At 41.8% G+C, this 21,032-nt stretch overlaps 2 protein-coding genes across 2 annotated transcripts in view; one reads left to right on the forward strand and one right to left on the reverse strand.

Annotated features, from left to right (window-relative positions):
• C22H3orf52 (chromosome 22 C3orf52 homolog) overlaps positions 1-4,898 on the forward strand; it is a 32,688-nt gene extending 27,790 nt beyond the window's left edge. Inside the window, exon 6 of the mRNA XM_007985836.3 lies at positions 3,317-4,898. Coding sequence (XP_007984027.3) covers positions 3,317-3,321 — 5 coding nt within the window. The 3' untranslated portion in view covers positions 3,322-4,898. The remainder of the gene's footprint in view (positions 1-3,316) is intronic.
• Positions 4,899-6,802: 1,904 nt separating this feature from the next.
• On the reverse strand, positions 6,803-20,763 carry GCSAM (germinal center associated signaling and motility). The gene is made up of 6 exons (XM_073009712.1): positions 20,244-20,763; positions 17,179-17,247; positions 14,736-14,780; positions 13,670-13,716; positions 11,901-11,929; positions 6,803-10,447 (listed from the first exon to the last, which is right to left on the reverse strand). The coding sequence occupies exons 1-6, from the start codon at positions 20,270-20,272 to the stop codon at positions 10,133-10,135; spliced, it is 534 nt and encodes a 177-aa protein (XP_072865813.1). The 5' UTR covers positions 20,273-20,763; the 3' UTR covers positions 6,803-10,132.
• Between the last annotated feature and the right edge of the window lie 269 nt (positions 20,764-21,032).

Raw genomic sequence — 21,032 nt, forward strand, 5'->3', positions numbered from 1 at the left:
GAGGCTACACAGTCCGTGCCCTCCATAATTACACAGTGTAGTTGAGAACAGTTATGGAAAAGATAATTCAGCCATAAAGATGAACATTGCTACATGTTTCCTCATGCAGTTCACCCACATTCGAAGCCCTGTATCCTACTTTACAATATGATTAGCAACCTTTATGGAGACACTGGTTTCCCAAGAGAAGGAAGAATTGAAGAATTTGAAATCAATGATACAGCTAAATTGCTCAGAGTATCTTAATATGGGGAACCTATTTCTTTTTCTGTTGAAGGCCACTGAGACCATTAAGAAATTAATAGAGACAAGTTTATTCCTTTCCTTAGAAAATTATGACAAATTTACTCATCAACTTTTAAAATTAAGAACAGAACAAGGAAATAGATATGTTGTTTTATAAATGTAACAAACACCCCATTTATCGGAATATGAGAACTTTTAACCCTCAGAACAAAACCTGGCAGAAAGGAAGGTCAGAAGGCCAAATGGCTTCAGGCCCTCAAAATGTCCTTCCATTGCTTGGTAGTGAAGCTCTGGCCTTTGCTGCTGATCTCAGTTTCTGATACCTGGCTCGGAGGCTTGTTTGCTCTTATTTAGCCCGTAATGCCAACAATCTTGAATATTTTATGTTCTCATCCACAGTCCACCAGAATCACTTTCTCCACTTTAGTAGGTTCTCAGTAAATACTAGTTGAATGAATGAAAGGCAAATTAGAAGTAGTTGTGGTTGGCAACAGGTGCATTAACGGTCTAGAATCAAAAGCATGGAACAGGGATTAAAAGCACACGTGTTAGTGCATAGTACAAGACAAGGTGTTTATTATGATGACACTGTTTCTTGAGGATGAGAGGCAAGAGTAATGTTGACCTAAGAAGGCAGAACGTTATGTAAAACAGTTCTTAAGCATGCCATTTAGAAGGCCAAATTTAGCTCACTGGAAATGTCTCATAAATGGAGATCCTCCTCACAGAGCATCCTGAATAAAGTGTGTCTGTGGGTCAGGCAGACGATATATGTGTGTGGAGTGAAGAGGTTGTGCCCCAATTACAGTAATTTTAAAAAGAAAAAAAAGACCAGGTGCAGTGGCTTACGCCTGTAATCCCAGCACTTTGGGAGGCTGAGGCAGGTGGATCACATGAGGTCAGGAGTTTGAGACAAGCCTGGCCAACATAGTGAAACCCCATCTCTACTAAAAATACAAAAATTAGCCGGGCATGGTGGTGAGTGCTTGTAATCCCAGCTACTTGGGAGGCTGAGGCAGGAGAATCACTTGAACCCGGGAGGCAGAGGTTGCGGTGAGCCGAGATTGCGCCATTGCACTCCAGCCTGGGTGACAGGAGCGAAACTCCGTCTCAAAAGAACAAACAAACAAATAAACAAACAAAAAACTATAAACCTTCAGCCTCCTCCTGTGTAAAGAGGCCTGCGATGCCTGTGGGGGCTGCTGCTGTGGTGTGGTTGGTCTTGATTTTCTTAGGCCCCTTGCAAAAATTGTTACTGGCTCCTTCCAAATGGAGGCCAGGGAGGTGGGCAGAGGTCTGAGGAAAGGTTTAAGAGGCTTCCTCGAGAGGTTCATACAGCACAGGATAAAGGGCAGGCTGCTTATGAGGCCTGAGGAGGGCTCCCAGAAGACCCTGAGCTTGGCCAAAGAGACTTAGCCGTTTCCCCAGGGCTCGGTGCTCCAGCAGGCGCTGGGGAAGCAGCTATGAGTGGAACAAAGTCTCTGCTCTTCTGGAAGTTGCACTCTTTCTCTCAGACGTTTCTTCTGACGGGACATGCTGAGAAAATATGGGGTTTTCTGTGACCCCATGTCCCCCTTTCCAGAGCATGAATGTGCAATATTTGAGCCATTTTATGTTTTCAGGATGTAAGTGTCACTGCCCTCTGAAAGGGAAGGGTACACAGAGAAGCAGTTGGGAAATAGGGAAAGAAGAAGAGGGACTCATCGCAGGCAGGCAGATGGGGGATGAGCGCAGAGGCAAACTCTAGAGACAGGGAAGATGTGTCAGGGAGAGGCCCAGGGCCCTCGGAGGGACCAAGAGGGGTGGAGTGAGTTCTTACGCCAGTTTCCCCGTGCACTTGAGCTGTGGGCTTGGGGGATTGCCACCCCTGCCCTGTGATTAGCTGGGCAACTAGTTTCCCTCAATGGTAATGTTCTCAGTCTTCAAAGAGCAAAGATTCTTAACATTGTTTGGTTTGCCCCTTAGAGAATCTGAAGACAGCCGTGTACCTTCTCCCCAGGGGAAAAAAAAATGTACACACCTCTTCCCACAATACAAAATTGTACAGACAATTTCAGGGATTCCGAGTATTTCCCTGAGGCCAGCCTATGGTCCATTTGGGGTTTGAATATGTGCACTTTAGAAGCAGAATCCGAAATTAGATTGTAATTTGGATTCCTGAGGGGTTTTTGTGCGTTTGCTTCTTATTCTCTAATTTGGAAATACGGCGATTATTTTGACCTGACTGCATGCGTATTTGGATGCCTTATAAAAATAAACACTTTCCTTAAAATATCACGATAAAGGAATTTTTTAAGTCCATCGTCCCTCACCCTTCCCTGTCTTTGATCTTCTTCACCTCCTAGATGAGTGGGGCCCTGGGCTAAGAGGGGAAAGTCTGTTTTACAAAGGTCAAAGGAAAAGTCAGCATCCTGAGTTACTCTGGACACAGAGGAGGTACTTGGTGTGTTCTCACATGGGGAGGAGTCAGCTAGTAGACTGAGTAGGGAAAAAGGACAAAACCAGGATTTTTGTGAGAGAGAAGAGGAAAAAGCCCCAGCTAGGGAGAATAGTGAATCTTGTCAGTCCTGTCAGTGGTGATGAGGCTGGACTCCTGTAGACCCCGGCGGGCTTCCCCTGTGTCATGTCTGTTTAGGGCTTTGCATCTGTACCTGCACCTGCTCCTTAGGGTTCACATCATTTCTCTCATCAGAATTTCTCACAGTATATTGTACATGTTTTAAAAATGGAAATTTTAGAGTTTATGGTTAGATTATGAAAAGGGACTGGATGTTAAAATGTCCTCAGCACCCAAAAACGACATCATCAAAATTATTTCTCATGCATCCTACCCAAACAAATAAGCAATGAACAATAAATGTGATTTGCCTTTTGACATGTATTCAGAGTGGTTTGTGTGGGTGTGTGTGTGTGTGGACTGAAGACTAAATTTCCTCTGTTAGGAATTTATAAACCTTGCAATTTTATCTAAGATTTTATATTAAAATTCAATGAAATGAAATAAAAACCTAAGCATTTAATAATGTTTTTAAAAATCAGTAACTTTTGTTCATCTGTGTTTTCTTTTTAGAATGAGGTGATGGAGGTTGGTCTGTGTCTGAAAGCAGTGCTCCACCCTGTCCTGGAGATGAAGGGAATTCACTCTGTTTTGCAGAAAAGATTCTGTGGATTAATACAGAAGCACCAGCAACAACCAGAGGGATGGAGACTCCTTTCCTGATTCTGCAGGCTGGCTCCAAGCCCAGTAAAACAGCTCCCAAGCACTGCTTCAGCTGGGTCCAGTCTTAACAAAGGCAAGAAGCCAGCTAGGGTCGGGGCGATAGGGTCAGCGGGTACATCCCCCTGTGGGAGGTCACTGGTATTCTGTTTTTTGTTTTAGTTTTAGTTTAGTTTAGTTTTGTTTTTTGAGACAGTGTCTTGTTCTGTCACTTAGGCTGGAGTGCAGTGGTGCAATCATGGCTCACTGCTATCCTTGAAGCACCCCACCCACCTGGGTTACTTTTTCTTTAGTGCAGCGGTGCACTGCCTTCTTTTAGGTGGGATCGCGTAAGCATGAGCTGGTAGAGCAGGGAGAGGCGGGCAGCCAGGTTAGGAAGACTAAGCCAGTCATTCACTGAAATCACCCTCCTCCCCTCCCACCATTCGTTTTGATCTACCTCAAAGCCAGGCTGTGAAGAAAAGAAAGACACTTCAGAAGACCTTAGCAGTGTGGTTCTGTGTCTACTTCCATGACCTGTACCTGAGTATCTCAGCCAACCAGCCCTAGGCGCACCACCAAGGTTACTTTGAGATCTGTATATATAGCTAGCTACAGATGGGAGCTGTGTGTTTCTTCATTATTTTGCCACTCCTCATTGTTCCTGTGATTCCTGAACACGCTTTTTGGAAATATGGGTCCCTGTGACTTTTGAGCATACTACCATCACTTTGGATAGTCACTCCATGTATATATTTAGAAACTTCCGTTAGGGAATCATTAAGGCTGTTTAACATCTGCTCTGGATATTACACATTGGCTTTTTGTTGCCCAGTGCTGCAGACGTTCCTGTAGTACTCAGTGTCTTCAGGCAATGATTGTGTATCCTGTTACAGATGGTTGTGATACAGGAAGAACCACTCTTCTTTGAAAATAAAATGTTGGAAGCTTTTGCCAGCTATTTGGGGGGTAGAAGGAATATTAGTGACTGTATTGATTGTCTACAGATACAGAATTGCCTGTTGTGAGGGAACCAAGTGTTTGTTTTGTTGGGAAAAGAAATTTACCAGGAGAGAGAGTTTTGTGCTGTATCGTGAGAGATCTCATCTGTCAGTTAAATCAGCCCTGGGTTAAAGTCAGTGTGAAAGGCAGCTGTGTGTGGGCACGAGCTAGTGTCTGCCTTAGACTAGATTTGACTTGAGTTCTTTATGACCCAGGACTCTGGATAATGTGAATTTGCTTTCTTATTTAACTAGAAGATACATATACTATAGATCATTGTCTCATTTTAGTGATCGTTCCTTAAACTAGTGAAACTAGTGGATTTCTCTTCTTCCTCTTTATTTTTTACATGTCAAATGTGAACCTTAGTGTATTTGTATTTTGTAGAAAATAATGAAAAATTTTAATGGAGAATGGTTTAAAAACATTTACAATAAATTATTTTTGCATCTGTGTTGTTGCATTCCGATTGGCCGAGCTTTGGGCTGGGTTTTCGTTTGTTTGTTTGTTTCTTGCAGTAAATGGTGTTGAACATCATCTTTTCATTTCCCTTAGGGCAGCTTCCTCTTCTGGGTGAATAAGATCAAGCCAAGTTTTGCGGGGGCGGCCTGGGTTCTCCTCTCTGTTCCAGCAAGAGCAGGCAGAGGCCATCCCCTCCTCTTTCTCTGAGGTCCTCTCTGGCAGGACTTGGTATCTGAAAGGGCTTGGACTTGAAGGAATGGCCTGTTCATGTCTGGAGGCAGGATTTGGTTTTGTTCTTCCCTTCTTTGGAAAGCACCAAGATGCAAGTACCTTGTCTTGGGTTTTGACCACTTGCAAGTCATAGAGAGGACTTTCCATAGGTTCGACTTTCCTGCCCAAATGGTATGGAAAAACTAACCTTTGTGACTAACATATTTGGTGGTGTTTGAAAGAAAATATCACTTGCAAATTCACTTTCTGCTATAGGAGATAAATCTACTGCTCATCACGCAACATCATGATGAGCATCATGCCTGGTACATACTGAGGTTTCAAAAATTGAAGGAGTTGAGAAGAAAAACTGCTCTTCTCTGGATGTCACTTAGATATGGATAGAATGGCAATAGCCATATTGGCAGAACCCGCTCCTATTCCTCCGCCAACAAAAATTCCAGCCATGTGTCTAATTCTTTTTTTGTTTTTGCCTTTCAATTTAATTTAGTTCTATAGATTTGAAAAAATGATGTGTTTTATAGAAGTCTATAGGGGATACTAATGGAGAAGACAATAAGAAAAGAAGCTGTTAGTTTTATTAAGGAGTTAGGATCAGTACAGATGAAACAGGAAACAGCAGAAAAAAATACCCAGGAGTTAAAAACAAAGGCAGTCTGGGCATGGTGGCTCACGCTTGTTATCCCAGCACTTTGGGAGGTCGAGGCAGGCGGATCACCTGAGGTTAGGAGCTCGAGACCAGCCTGACCAAAGTGGTGAAACCCCATCTCTACTAAAAATTAGCCAGGCATGGTGGCAGGTGCCTGTAATCCTAGCTACTCAGGAGGCTGAAGCAGGAGAATCACTTGAACCCAGGAGGCAGAGGTTGCAGTGAGCCGAGATCACACCATTGTACTCCAGCCTGGGTGACAAGAGTGAAACTCCATCACAAACAAACAAACAAACAAACAAACAGAAACACCAGTAGGGTTGAGTAGGGTTGCAGGTGGTTAGAGAAAAGAGTGGTCAGTATAGTTTAATCAGAGGAGGGTTTTTTGTAGGAAGTAGGACTCAAGCCGAATCCTGAAGCCCTGGTGGGATTTGAATAAGAAGATTTGCCTTCCTTTACACATGTTTGTGTCTTCTTAGGATGAGGTACACGTTCTCTACTTTGTCTTTTACATGTGAATTCTGGACATGAATCCTGTCCTATTTAGAGTCGATCAATGCTAAGAAAAAGTGGGAGAAATGTCTCAATATCCTCCTCCTCCTCTCCCATCACTCTTTCATTGCTTTAAAATAAGTTAATTCACACTATTGCTGCATTGTTGGCAGCTTTATCCACAGACATCCTTGAATCTTTCCTTTGTGACTAGATATTATAGACTCAGCTTCAAAAGGCACCTCCCTCATCTCACAGTTGGGAAATCAAATTCTGGAGAGCTGGGAGGATCAGCCCGGAGTTCCACCGCTTGTTGAGGGCAAAGCCTAGATCACAGGGCAACCACACACTATGAATGGCCTCCAGCCCAGGGAGGATCCCCAGAGGCATGCTCAGTTCAGGCTTGGCTGACATCTGGGAATTCCTAAGGAGCATAAGTGGTCAGGAGTCAGGGGTGAACGGAGACGGAGGGCCCTCAGACTGCAGGAGACTTTATATGATGATGATGACCTCTCAAGGCTTCACCAAGTGCCTTGCAAAAGAGAATTCTGTAGGAAAGTAGACGGAATTTACACTGGTCCACTTAACAGTTGGCAGAACCAAGGTATGCTCACATCAAGTGGCTTTCTGAACTTGAGGCTATAGGCTTGGAAATGAACAGAGATAAATAGAAACAGAATCTACTTTTCCCTGGAGCCCTCGTGGAATCCTGGAGACTTCTATTTCCTGTTCTGTCCATGCCCTTCAATCCCTGAGAATATCCGAAGCACCTGTCACTCAAGTTTGTCCTAAAAAACGTTAGCATTTCAACTTGTTGTCAACAGATTTTCCCGCCCTGTCTTTGCCCTCTTCCTATTTTTCTCTTCTGTTTTAAATAAGAATTTATTCACAGAATAAGGAATTATTTATAGATGCTACTATGTACGTGAAACGGAAACCACAAAGTCTGCAGTTGCAGCATAAATTGTGCCTCTGAATGTTGGCTGAGTAGTTTTAAGACCAGCATGAGGGAGGGAGAGTTTCCTGGTCATGTTTGTGGCTTGAGAGAGTAATTTAAATGCTCAGGCTCAGGTTCTTTATCAGGGACAGGGATTCTTTCACTGAGGTGTTGCATCCCTAACCCCCGCACACATCATATACAAACGTGTGTGTGTGAATGTGCGTTTTCTGCAAAGGGGGTGCACAGCTTTCATCAGAAATCCTGAAATGTAGGGGAAACAGCATCAGTGTTACATACAGACATAGTGGGCGTTTTGGGACATTAAAATTTATTTACTGGAAATTTGACACATCCTACACATTAAGTATATTACATTCATATCAGAATTTTTTAACTCTTTTTTTGTTCTTAATATTACTTTTGACTTAGAAATCATAATTGTATATATCACATTGAGTATCTTGAAGCACTACTAAACGGCTCCCCCTGCTCAAAAGTAATTCCCTTTCATAATCCCTCTTATAATTCCCTCTTGTAAATCCCTGTTATAATTTCATTATAAAAACAACTTTCTTTGGTTAAACATTTATATTGAATGTGTCCCTGATAAAAGGCATATACTGTTTGGGGCAGATAATGTTTTCACAGGATGAGGGTCAAACAAATATTATGTCATACTAAGAATATTTCAACCAGTCTACTTCCACAATGGCCCAGTAGCCATGTGAAACTTCTAGCATAAACTCATTGATTTGGTGTTTCTACCTTGCTGGAGGACTGCTGGGTGACCCTGAATAACCAGCTGTATCAGCATGGTTTTTTTCCATGCATCATAAAAGATTTTTGTTTCTCTGTACCCTTTGATATCATTTATTCAGTGTCTGTAATAGATGATTGCCTACATTGGATGTAATCCTCCTGTCGATGATGAAGGAGCTGAGCCTCCAAGTAGCACGTTCAAAGTCACAGATGGAGGAAGAGAGAGAACCAGGATTTGAATGACCGATGATCTGTCTCTGGGATCTACAGTCTTTCCTCTAAGCCATGTTACATCTTGTACAATATCCACTGCTAACATGAATGCCTCCTTTTGAGGATCTGATCCTGGCCAAGGATCAGCTAGAGTTTCACGTGAAGGAATCTTGCTAAAAGTAGGAAGTCAGCAGAGGAGGAGATACCAAGATGCAGCTGGCTCTTTAGCTGAAGACCATCACCTGGCCAAAGTCTTCAAAACCTGACACATCCAAGCTCAGGCCACTGCATTTCTCCTCATTTGGGAGTTAGCACATTTTAAATAGCAAAGTTATTCAGCTTTGGTTAACTTTGAGAAGAAAACAGTAACTAAACATAATGTACTAGGGTTCCTGTCGCTTAGCTGGTCAAAGGGCCTGTCTAGTAAACATAATGTACCTACTGCTTTCTTAAACAAACCTCTTTTAAAACAAACTATTTTAGCATGCCTAAAATTAAGACAGTAGCCACGCGTTAAATAAAACAAGTGGAAGACACAGGTGTGAATACAGAAATAGCAGAATTTGCTAAATTGTCTTGGTCTCACTTATCCAATTTGTGATTTAATATTTTTATGCCATTTTATTGGTACCTGCTCTTATGCATCAGTAACCAAACACATTTCTGTTAAGTTTCTCTCAAACTATAATAATTTAGGGCAGGTGTCTGCAAACTTTTTTTCCAAAAAGTGCCAAAGTATATTTATTTTGGCTCTTAAGGGCCTATGGTCCATGTCACAACTACTCAACTCTCCCATGGTTGAACAATCATAGATAGTAGGCAAACACATGAGTGTGGCTGTGTTCCAATAAATCTTTATCTATAAAAACAGGGAGTGGGCCAGGTTTGGCCTGGGGGTTACAGTTTGCTGATCCCTGGTTTAGAGGATAGATATAATTTGAGGAACACTAAGGAAAAGATAAGAGAAAGTAAATAATCAGGACACATAGAGGAGTGCCTATCAGAGAAGCTATATGTGTGTTAATTTCCTATGTGGACATTTTATTCATATTTTATACATGACATTATTAAATATATACATTTAGTATACATTTAGTATATTGCAGAGAGCTTTGTATGTAGCATACTGGGGGAGCACTAAATTGGAAGTCAGTAGGAAATCAGGCTCCAAATTAAGTTTTGCCACTAACTTTAATGTATCATTAGGTAAATTATCCTCTCTGAGCCAAAAAATGGTAGTGGGATTATGGTATCTCCAAGGATCATTCTTCTTAACATTGTCTGATGCTACAATTGTCTTATTAAGATTTCTAGGGAGAAATACAAAGTTAAAAATAAAATCATATAGGTTAAAATTATGTGAACATCTGGCCTAGAGCCTCTTGATTCAACTCACATAACCAACCAGACCCTGGGGGCCAACAGGTCAAAGGACACGATGTAAAAGACATGGCTTAGACACATGGAGTGAGAGGAGCAACACAGGCTCCCATGGGGTGAGGGCTGAGCTGGAAGGTCACTGTAATGAGTGAACTCCCCCTTGGGTACACTTAGTATGATGAGTAAAGCTTCCTTGTGACTTCAGGGAACAATCATAGGAACACTTTATAAGAAGATCCCAGACAGAGAGCAGAGCCCCTTGTGGTGTGCATAGCTTTAGGGGAATCAGGGAGCACCCCCCACCACTATAATCTCCAAATCATGTAGAACCAAAGATGGTTACCTCTTTCTCAAATGGTGTTGTTCAGGATAAATGGTTGACCTTTATATTTTGGCTTTTGTGTGCTAAGAGGACTTGTGGTACACAAACCATGCTCTGCAGGAAAAGGGTTGTTGTGGGAGGTAAGCTGGAGGGACTTTGTGTCCCATCCCTGCTTCAGGCAGATCCCCCATCCCACCTTTTATTTGTTGGTGCTAAACAAATGCTAGTCCAACCACTTCACTATAAACGGGAAAACTGGGTCTCAGAAGGGGCCGTAAGTGGATGTGGCTGTTGCAGAAAGTGAGAGGAGATTCTTTGAGGCATGAGAAGTTCATATTCATCTTCTGGGGATCGGGCATGCCTAGGGGTAGAAGGCATGTGTAGAAGTGAATACTCAGTCTCAGTTTCTCCCAAGGACTCTCTGGGTCTCTCAGCTTTGCAGGGAACATTCTCATAGTACTCTTCAGCAGAGTTCCCTGATGGCCTTCTACAGAGAACCTGATGATGGATGAGGGTATAGCACAGCTCCTCTGAGTAGGTCTGGTCAATATTGTCCTGCTTGTCAAAGGAGAGCCACCATCAAGATTTGGCCTCTTGCCATGACCTTTACACTTCAGTCTCAACACAGGCTTGACCCTGGGTCAAGTCTGTCTTCTATGACCACCTCCTCCCCATGTCTTGGCCATTTTTTTCTAAATGACTGCTTCCACCCCAACCACTAGGCCAGCAGCAAGAGTGCTTAAGGTCTAGAGCTTACTCAGGTGCATCCTCTCTGCCCCTTGTTCCCAAGTGACCTCTGACCACCTGATATGGTTTGGATATTCGTTCCCTGCAAATCTAATGTTGAAATTTGGTTCCCATTGTTGGAGGCAGTACCTAGTGAGAGGTGTTTTCGTTATGGGAGCAGATTTCTCATGAATGGCTTGGTGCCATCCTCGCAGTTATGAGTGTACAGCCTGAAGAACCATGAGCCAAATAAACTTATTTTCTTTATAAATTGCCCAGCTTTGCGTATTCCTTTATAGCAACACAAGTGGACTAAGACACTACCCATACCGTTCCCAGTCTCAGGGCTTGGAGGACAGCCAATTCTAATAAAAAAGAATAATCTGGCTGGGCATGGTGGCTCATGCCTGTAATCCCAGCACTTTGGGAGGCCAAGGTGGGTCGACCACCTGAGGTTGGGAGTTCCAGACCAGCCTGGCCAACACACTGAAACCCCATTTCTACTGGAAATACAAAAATTAACTGGGCGTGGTGGCAGGTGCCTGTAATCCCAGCTACTAGGGAGGCTGAGGCTGAGAATTGCTTGAACCCAGGAGGCGGAGGGTGCAGTGAGCTGAGATTGTGCCATTGCACTCCAGCCTGGGTGACAAGAGCAAAACTCTGTCTCAAAACAAAACAAAAAAATAAAAAAAGAATAATCTTATAATACCTTAATGTGTTTTGGTTATGATATTTAAATACCCTCTAGAGATATTTATGTTATTAAATAAGGAAACAACTCAAGGGAAGGTTTCACTTATGATGGGATATCAGGAGGTAAAAAGCAAAGCAGCAAAGTACACGGGGAGAAGCATGGATTTTGAAGTGAAACTTGGTTTTGAACCCTGGTTCTGCCCCCTTGTTAGCGATCTGGTTTTGGGGAATTATCACTTAATCACTCAGTTTTCTCGTCTATAAAATGGGGAGATGGGATGGATTATAGCAGCAACATTCAAGCGTTGTTGTTTTAGCTACATGAGTTGATGTGTGTAAAGCACTCAGCATGTTGTCTGTCATAAATGAAGTGGTCATTAAGTTCCTTTCAATAAGTTATACAGCACAAGTGGCTGCTGCTTCTGCCACCAGGCCCTGAACATGCCACCCGGGTTCACGAGCACTGACATCTAAAGTCTTTCTCCATGTAAGGGTCAGAAGGGAACTTGGAGGCCAACTTCTCCTGCCATTTAGGGTGTCGGCACTTCTATCATCATCTCAAGAAATAACTTAGAGATGTTCTCATTACCTGGATGGGAGTAGATGACATTCCTTCATCTGGAGAAAGAAAATACACTCAATGAATTTCACGTTATAGGGAGATTTGAGGGGAGGAGCAGGGGAGGCTAGAATATAAATAACTAAAAAGCCAAGAAACAGCTGGGGTAGCTCTTCTCAGGCTGTTCTGATCTACAGCATATCCCTGGGGAGTGACAGGACATCTAAACAAGTCACAGCCGGAGCTGTTCTCAGTCTGAGAGGTGAGAGAAGGAAGACACATTTGGTTAGTGTTTGGATAGGAAATCACAATTTCTCCCTCCAGCTCTCTTTCCCTCCTTACCTAGCCCCCTCTCCTTCCTTACACAAAATTGATTTTTGTTCCTTACCCAAATTCAGTGCCTCTGCATCCGGCACTCGGGAGACAAAGAAGAATCAGAAACAGTCCCTGTCCTCAAAAGGCCCACAAGCTAGCACAGGAGACAGACAAGGGGCTGTGAGAGATCCACACTGTGGAGTGGAGGGCCGTCGTTTCTACTCTAGGTGACAGGATGGTGGTGGTGTGGTAATTGTTGTTCAAGGAGTTAGGCAGAACAGGAAAGTCTTAAGCTAAACGTTCTCATTCCTATACCTGCTGGCAAATAACAAATGAGCACGGCAATTTTTCAAAGCCTAATTAAGACCAAATGTCTCTGGCCATTCAGCAAAGAGGCACATTGACACCCTTGCTCCCTCTTGCAAACATACCAGCTCCGTAAACAAACATGTGCCCTCACGTGAAAGTCTACAGAGGAGGCTACCATATGGTATACGGATTGACGTTCTCTCAGTCCTCACATTCTGAATTTCCACATCTCCATGAGCTCCCATAGGCATCTAAGACTTCCCTGATTATCATTGTAAGAAAAGCATCTTCAGCACGGAGTTTTAGCATCTGGTCTTATTTCTATTAGGTTTTGCTCTGATGGAAATTGAGGTTCCCTGGGACCCACCATTCCTGGAGTGAAGTGGCTAGGGAGGGAGGCTACATTATTCATTTACACATCTTACAGGGCTAGATTTTAAGATTCTATGTAAATGAACTGGGTTCTCCTCTTTAAACTAAGGAAGGCAAAGTCAAAACTCTTCCATTGTTCTTCAGAAACACAGTGGCTTGTCCTCAGGCCTACACTTTCTTATTTTTATTTTTAGGTGTGATACAATTCATCACACTCTCTTTCTAGAATTCTTCTTTCTCCTTGACTTCAACGCTGTTCTATCACCAGAGACTATTGCACCAGCCTCCTAAGTGGTCTTCTGGTATCTACTCTTCCCACTCCTTGCTGCAATTTGTCTTCTGCACAGGAACCTGGGTGACATCTTTAATACAAATCTAATCATACTTGCCCCCCACTCCCCATCCCCTGTGTAAAGCCAGTATCTCCTGTAGCTCTCAAGACAAAGATGAAAATCTTTAACCTGACCAGGAGGCCCCACCCCTCCCCTATCCCAGGCTGGCTTTCTTGCAGTTTCTTGTAAGTGCCTTTCTCCTCCACCTTTTGTATCCTTGCCTCCAGTTACTGCCTTCAGCCTCCAGGCCTCAGGCACTAACTGAGGAATTTGGAGATTAAAGAGCCAATTCCTGCTTCAATGAGCTCACCATCTAGTGAGGACAAAAGACAAGGAATTGGATACATTGCAGCAAAATGTGTAGATATCGTAATTGAAATAAGCCTAAGGGGCTTTGGGAACATAGAGAAGAAGCAGTTTGGAAAGGTAAGTCTTATCAAAAGTGAAAATGATAGGAAATCAATGACTTACTTTCATTTTGGGAATCTTGCCTTTTTTCAAAAATGAGTATTTTCTTCCTGTAAAAGAAAAGCAAAGCAAATTGTTTTAATATTCAGAAACTCTCACAGGAAATGACACAAACCTACAAAACTTACTTTTAACTCTTTGTTAAAGTTATATGCCTTTTATAATACCTCCTTCAGCATAGATGAGTTAAATAAAAAAGAAAAAAGTAAAAGATAAGGCCAAGAGGTAGAAATATATTCCTTTGTGCCTCTCTCTCTCTCTCTCTCTCTCTCTCTCTCTCTCTCCCCTCCCCTCTCTCTTTTCTAAATATGATAGGGAATTGATTTATAGATGGGGAAATATGGTGATATAGGTTACTTTTTTGGAGACTTTTTTTTTCTGACAAAGTATCAATTTCTTTTCTATCATGTGAGTGAAGGAGCCAGGATTATTTTCAATCTCAATTCTAATCTATGATCTCCAAAACAAGCAAACAAACAAACAAACACACTCTTCCCATAAGGGAACACTGTATAAAAGACCCCCTGAAAAAATGCAATATAAGTATAATGGAAGTTCATCATCATTTCAGTAGACAAGAACATCTGCTGTGAGGGTGACCATATGTCCTGGTTTGCCTCAGTCTGGTTAAGGTCATTATCAATCACTTAGTGAGCTTTAATTATATTTAGCATCCTTTTCACTCTCAAAGGTATCTTAGTTTGAATGATAAATTATACGATCACCCCGACTGTAAGTTCTATGTGCAAGCGATAGAAACGTGTGCTTCGGAACATGCAGACTCAGATTTGCAGTGTGACAAAAAGGTGTCTTTTTTCTATGTCAGTAGCTAGTTTCATCTTTGCTTCTGAGGCTTTCGTGTTTGAGGACAGCATGCCACCCATGAGACTGTTGTTCCTGTTTCTCATCAAATTGGAAGGATTGCTTCCCTGATTAGCTCTTAGGTGATTGTATCTGGGCTAGTAACAGGCTTCCGCTGTGGCCACAGACAGTCACAGGTAACTTATAGCAAATACCACATTGAAACCACACTTAGGGAAGTAACTCTTACAAACAACTGTCCACTCACCAGGGAAGGCAGAAACACCCTTCAGCGATACGGTGATCCCAGCATCTAAAATACCCAAGAGAGATGGCAAATCATAAAACTGATTTCTGCAGCTTTGTTAAGGTGACTCCTTCCCTTTTGCCATTTCTGTGGAAAACCTTTTCTCCCCGCAGCTTGTTTCATTCTAGATAACTTGGACACATCTCTCACAGTAGAATGCCTTTGTCCTCCTAGGATGAAGATGATACTATCAAATTCAGGAAAAAGCTTTCTGCTGTCTTCCCAGCAAAAAGAAAAAAAAAACGTTTTCTCACTCTCAATTCTGGTAATTTCCTTGGTTCCCTTGTAATGAAGAACACACAAGAGTTATCTCCAGGGAATGAAGGTACAAATGTGTGGAACTTTTATAAATCATTTTTTTCAGGTATGGGTTTGGCAATATCTGTACAGTATTTTACTATACTCTGAATTTCTCCAATTTACAGTATATTGCAATTGTTTGCTCACTTGTCTATATTCTACACTAGAATGTGAGCTTTGCAAAGCTGGGGACCATATTGATCTTATTCATTGTGGTATGTATTTCCAGTGTATGACACAACATCTGGCACAGTAAATGGGTTTTCAATAAATATTTGATGAAGATATGAATACAGAATGAATAGCCAAGGACAGAACAACCCTGCTGCAGGAGGTCAGCAAATCTACCATCATGACTCCAACGATATAGTTAAATAACAGGACTTCTCTCTCGTAGCACAAAGGCTTAGAATCTCTATGTAGTCCCGCGTCTACATTAATGTCTAAGTATCATTCTGTACATCTTTCTGAAATTGAGGCATAGTCAACTACCTACATGGTTGAATGGGAAAGCCCTTTATAAAGTAGTACGTGGATCAGTCACAGTATGTAAAAGCCTCTGGAAAACACCATCCAAAAATGTCTCCCCAGTGAGCTTTCCCATGAAGTTCCATCAGGAGGAGCAGTGGAGGAAAGGCTGACTGCATCGTGACCTCGGCTGTGGTCACCCGCTTGGCTGAGCATTCTGACAACCTCTAAGATCTATGCACCATCAAAGCCTCTGGGGCCCAGAGGCACAGCTGCAACTCTTCCTCTTCTTTAGGTTACCTTCAATGTGCTTCAGGCCGTTTGCTTACATCTCCGCTTTGTTGCTAAGGAAACATCATAAGAAAACTACTGAATCATACCAAGCTAACAAACCAGGTTCACTGAGGAGAAATGAGTGAGATAAGAGGAGGGGGATGATTTTGAGAGATATTCTCTGAACTCCTGAGGCCACAGTTTTTAAATCTGTAAAAGAGGATGTATATATTGCTTACACAGGGAGTTATAAGAATAAGCTGAGGTTAAATATGGGCAAAAACTATTTGTAAGCTGGCTGTTTCTTCTACTCGACTTTTCAGCAATTTATTCTTGCATTTCAACATGGTTGTTTTGGTTTGGGATGGGTTCAGACAGCCTCCAAGAAGAAAACCAGACAAATCTCTTTAACTTTAGGTTACATGTCAGCAATTTGAGGTATCTGTCCTTTTCACAAAGCCTTCTCTGGCTCTCTGGTCTACCCAACCCCTCCCTTGTTATAATGCCATGGCCCTTCTGATTTATTTCATCCTTTGAACTGTATGCCTTAACATGTGCCCGCTGATACCCCTGAAAATATGTAATTCTCAACTTGCACTGAAAAAATGCACCCTGTTGAAAGGAATCTCTGGGTTTCCAGCCCCTAACGCAGGCATTGGTGTTAAAAAATAACAATAGTGCTTGTCTTTTAATTGCTCCTCTTTCAAAATCTCCTCCTGAAACCGTGTGAAAAGCACAGATAACTTTACAGGCCACAGAAAAACTGACCTTGTCACCCCTTGGGATTCTCGGATCCTGGAACATTAGTTCCATATTTTAATTATTTCTTTCCTTAGAGAGAATACTTAAGGGCCGGATGTTTGAAAGGTCTGTTCAAAAAGAATTAATGAGGTGGTCTTTGTTTAACAGCATCAGGGCAATCACAACGGTGTCTCCACAAACTTTCTAAAAATTGTCGTAACATCTGGCATGTGTTCACCTCAGAAATAGACACCTATAGCTTAAAATAAAATGGCTAGGGTGGAGGTTGAGCACAAAGGTACCTTTGTGGTACAAAAGGACAACAGGAAACAAAAGGACAACAGGAAATAAGACCCCTTATTTTATAACGGGGCATGACAGGGACTAACAGGGTCTTAGTTCCTGTTGCTAGGAGTTACATTAGGCTTCTAGCAAAGTAGCACATCTCCTATCCAAAGTTTTTAAGCATTTTGTCTTTTGTCCTGTCTTCACATTTGCTACTATTGCAACCGCTGCTGGTCTAAACAGGGCCCTCCCTCACTGGGATGTGAAGTCCAGGGCTTGACACACTTCATTCTCCTTGGGCAAAGGCTGGGGGGAGTTTGGTTGATTTTGCTCTCACCTGGACGTTCTCTGTTTGGGGCTTTGCATTTTCAGATTCCAAGGCGTCTCTTGAGAGTTCTGCTGCCACCTGAAACTCAACGTATCAGAAACAGGCTAAGTATTTCCTAACCAGGCCTACCACTTATTTTCATACTTTTTCCAACTTTCCTCATTTCTGCTATTTGTGTGTGACTTTGAAATTGACTGGTTGCCCTCACATATGTTAATACTCTTTCCTCAAGCACATGCCACAAGCTACCTTTGATCTGACATGCTCTCCATTGCCACAGCAACAGCCCACTGATATTCTCCAACTGCCATGAACGAGTGATTGTAAATCGTCCATTCCCAAATATCCAGGGATCCTCAACATGACCCTCAGAGTATCAGTGTCCAGAGAGAGGCCTGAGGTCCTCAGCTACCATCTCTTTGGTGCAGTTCCAGGAGCTATACACAAGTAATGGGGAAAGGTACTGGCTTTGTCTTGTGTAAATCACACCATCTTTCACAGAAAGCATGGAGGCCCAGAACAAGGGATAGAAGGAGAAGAAAAGGATTGAGCAAAGAAAATAAATTGGTTCATTGTTTGGGTTAGATTTCTGTATACCCATCTTTCCATTTGTTGGGAACTGGGGGTATGAGGATAAAGAAACTAACACTTAAACACTACTTAATATATGCCAATCATTTTGTGTGTTATATTTCATTTAATCCCAGAATAAATCCGTAAGATAGATATTATCATTATACTTTTTATACTAATGAGGAAACTGAGACTCAGAATGCCAGGCAATCGGTCTGAGGATCCACAACCACTAAGGAGGAAAAGCTGGGTTTGCTGCTGGCAGGTCCCTTCCTCTGAGACTGAGCTCCTCTCAAGAAGGGATGGGTGCCATTCTATCCTGTGCAAAATTTCCCCAGTTTCTTAGCTTATTTGACCTGGAGAGACATGGTTGGGGGGTATGCTGATTGGATGATAACTGGGTGTTGGGGTGACAATGAAAATTAAATACCAGTATATACAAGACTTTTGAATACATTAAGGGAAACATTTTATTTAATCATTTTAATGAATTTATTTTTAAAACTGGGTCTTGCTATGTTGCTCAGGCTGGCCTCAAACTCCTGGCCTCAAGCAATCCTCCTGCCTCAGCCTCCTGAGTAGCTGGGACCACGGGTGCATGCCACTGCACTTGCTCAAGGGAGACCTTTTAAATCATCATAGAAATAAAGATGTTGGGCAAACTGATCAACTATTTGGAAAAAAAAATTATATCTGACACCATATACTGAATATATGTTGCCAAATGTAAAATAATAAAATCAAAACTTGGGTTGATTTGTCTTATCTTGGGAAGAGCAAAGAATTTTAAGCATGAATGTAAAGGCAGAAACCAAAAAGCTTTCTAGATTTAAAATTGAATTTTCTTTAAAATACAATAAACACAAAACCATAAGAAGTCCAAACACCATACAATGTGTGTACCTTGGAAAAAGTATATTTTTCTTACATAAAACAAAATTTTAAAGTAAATAATTTTTTAAAGTTTTGTTTTGCAATGTTTATGAGAATGGACTAACTTCTTCAAAGCATAAATAGCTTTTACTATCAATAAAACCAAATATATCAAAATAATAATGGATGAAAGACATTACTGGCTCTTCACATATGAAGAAATACAAATGGCTAATGAATACAGAAATTTAAATAAGCAGAATGTATCCGATGTTATCAGTAGTTATAAATGCAATTACCATTTTTTTTGTTTATACTTTCTGTATTTCCCAATTTTGTTATTACAAATACATAGTAAGGTCATAATTTTTTACCCCCACATCAAAGTTCTAAAAAACAAATCCCATATGTGACTTCAATCAGGACTTAATAATTCATATCATTTCTGTATTTTGTTTTGTTTGATTTATCAGAACGGTGATTTCTTTGTTTCCAGTCAATCATCTACCACTTATTAAGTGCCTGTCATGTGCCAGAAACAATGCCAGGAACCAGCAATTCAAAGATAAATAAGAAACAATCACTACATTTGAGCAGCTCATATCTAGTAATAAAAATAGTAATTTATATAATTTTTAGAACAATGCTAGAGTAGAAGATTCTACTACTCTTCTACTACTCTTGACAAGGGGGTGCGAGGACCCAGGGTAGAGAAGTCTCAGACAACATGATTTTTAGGAAGGGACATGAGATATTCCACAGGACCATCAATCTTCTTTTCAGCAAGTGGTCAAAAGTGGGCTAACAGTTTTTCCTGTGTTCCACTCTCCAGTGGCATGAACTGAGACCTGGGATTCCAAGCATAAACCTGTGAAGACCCCTTCTGGCTGGCTTACTCTCTCTAGATCGCCCTAGTTTATACCCTAGAGATTACCTTGTCTTTAGTGGCACTAGATTTTTACAATGACGGCTTTGATATTAAGGAAGATAATGGTCAAAAAAAAGAAAGCAGAAAATATCTTCTAATTTTGAACCCTACTTTGTGTCAGGCACTCACTATGCTAGCACAATACACAGTAGAACCCTCTAAGGTAGATACTGTATAAAGAAACTGAGGTCCAGAAAAGTAAATCCGAGTTCTCTGCCTATTTAATTTAGATGACCTCTGCTTACCTGCTTGCAGGGAGTGCACATCAAAGGAAGCCTCAAGGTGGCAGGAAGCTTGCTGTTTATTTCAAACTTAAAATTCTGGCTGAAAGAGGGTGGTGATTCTGACCTCCTTGTGGAGCATGAGGGGCTCAGGAGAGCATCTCCTTCCTGGGCTTTCAGAAAGTTTTTCATTTCTTAGGTGGTAACCTATTATATAGACCTTCCTTGGTAAAGTCTCTCCACCTTTCAGCTATTCTCCATCAGCTGCTCACCATGATTCTTCGGAGAAGGCAAAACCTATGGGAAATTTAATGTGGTATCTGGCACTGAGTAGGCACTGAAGGCTTGGCAGTTTCCTTACCCAACTACTTTCTACCCCGACTTAGTGTGCTAACTGTATACTAGCTTTCTTTTTCTCTTCCTTGCTGTATTGCCCTGTCCCATCTCCTCTGCTCTCCCATAGGGAGTCTATTACTTACCTGTTTTCTCTCAGCAGAGAGTTTCCCATCCTCTCAGTCCTCTCAGGGCTTCCCCTCAGTCCCTTTATCACTTCCTTCTTGATTTGTGCTTTGACAGGACAACTCCTGACTTAAAGAAAGGGCTGTGTGGCTCTGGCCACCTATGCAGAAACAGCAGAAAGGAGAAGGGTGTCTCTGCAGAGGGGAGGAAGAGGCTGGGGGAGGAGTGCTAGAGGCGCGCACGTGCAGAATGTTCTAACATGTCAGTGTCTGAATCAACTTGGCTGTTGGCCATAACCAGCAACTACCCGTCAATGAGAGCTTCAAACCTCTGGGGAATCCCAGGTCTGAAATTACAGATGGGTCATGGGAGTTTTTCCACTGCAGATATTTACATTTATAAATTACGTTGTCTTCTTAAAAAAGTCAGAAGGAGGTTAAAACAGTCAAGCCACAGACCTGTAAAAAATATAGTATCAACAACTCTCAAATCTGAAAACAAACACCCAATAACAAAATAGGCAAAATATTTGAACAGACACTTCACCAAAGGAACTATACAGATGACCATTAAAAGATGATAAACATTGTAGTCATTACGGAAGTGTAAATCAAATCCACAATGGAACACTTTTACACACTTATTACAATGGCTGTAAAACCCTGACAATATCAAGTCATGGCAAAGTATGCAGAGCAACTGGAAGTCTCATTCTTTGCTGATGAGAATGCAAAATGACAGACTTTGGAAAGAAGCGATAAGGACAGAAGGCAGATGGCTTTACCGGGTAGAAGAGGGTGGCTCATTGG

The sequence above is a fragment of the Chlorocebus sabaeus genome, chromosome 22, assembly GCF_047675955.1.
Source record: "Chlorocebus sabaeus isolate Y175 chromosome 22, mChlSab1.0.hap1, whole genome shotgun sequence".
NCBI classification, from domain to species: domain Eukaryota; kingdom Metazoa; phylum Chordata; class Mammalia; order Primates; family Cercopithecidae; genus Chlorocebus; species Chlorocebus sabaeus.

What these genes read in the sequence shown, in the direction of transcription:
- GCSAM (XM_073009712.1), bottom strand. Translation starts at nt 20,272, where the DNA reads ATGGGAAACTCTCTGCTGAGAGAAAACAG. An exon ending in TCTCTGCTGAGAGAAAACAG is followed by an intron (nt 17,248 to 20,243) that starts GTAAGTAATAGA and finishes GTTGAGTTTCAG; the next exon opens with GTGGCAGCAGAACTCTCAAG. An exon ending in CCCAAACAGAGAACGTCCAG is followed by an intron (nt 14,781 to 17,178) that starts GTGAGAGCAAAA and finishes TGGGTATTTTAG; the next exon opens with ATGCTGGGATCACCGTATCG.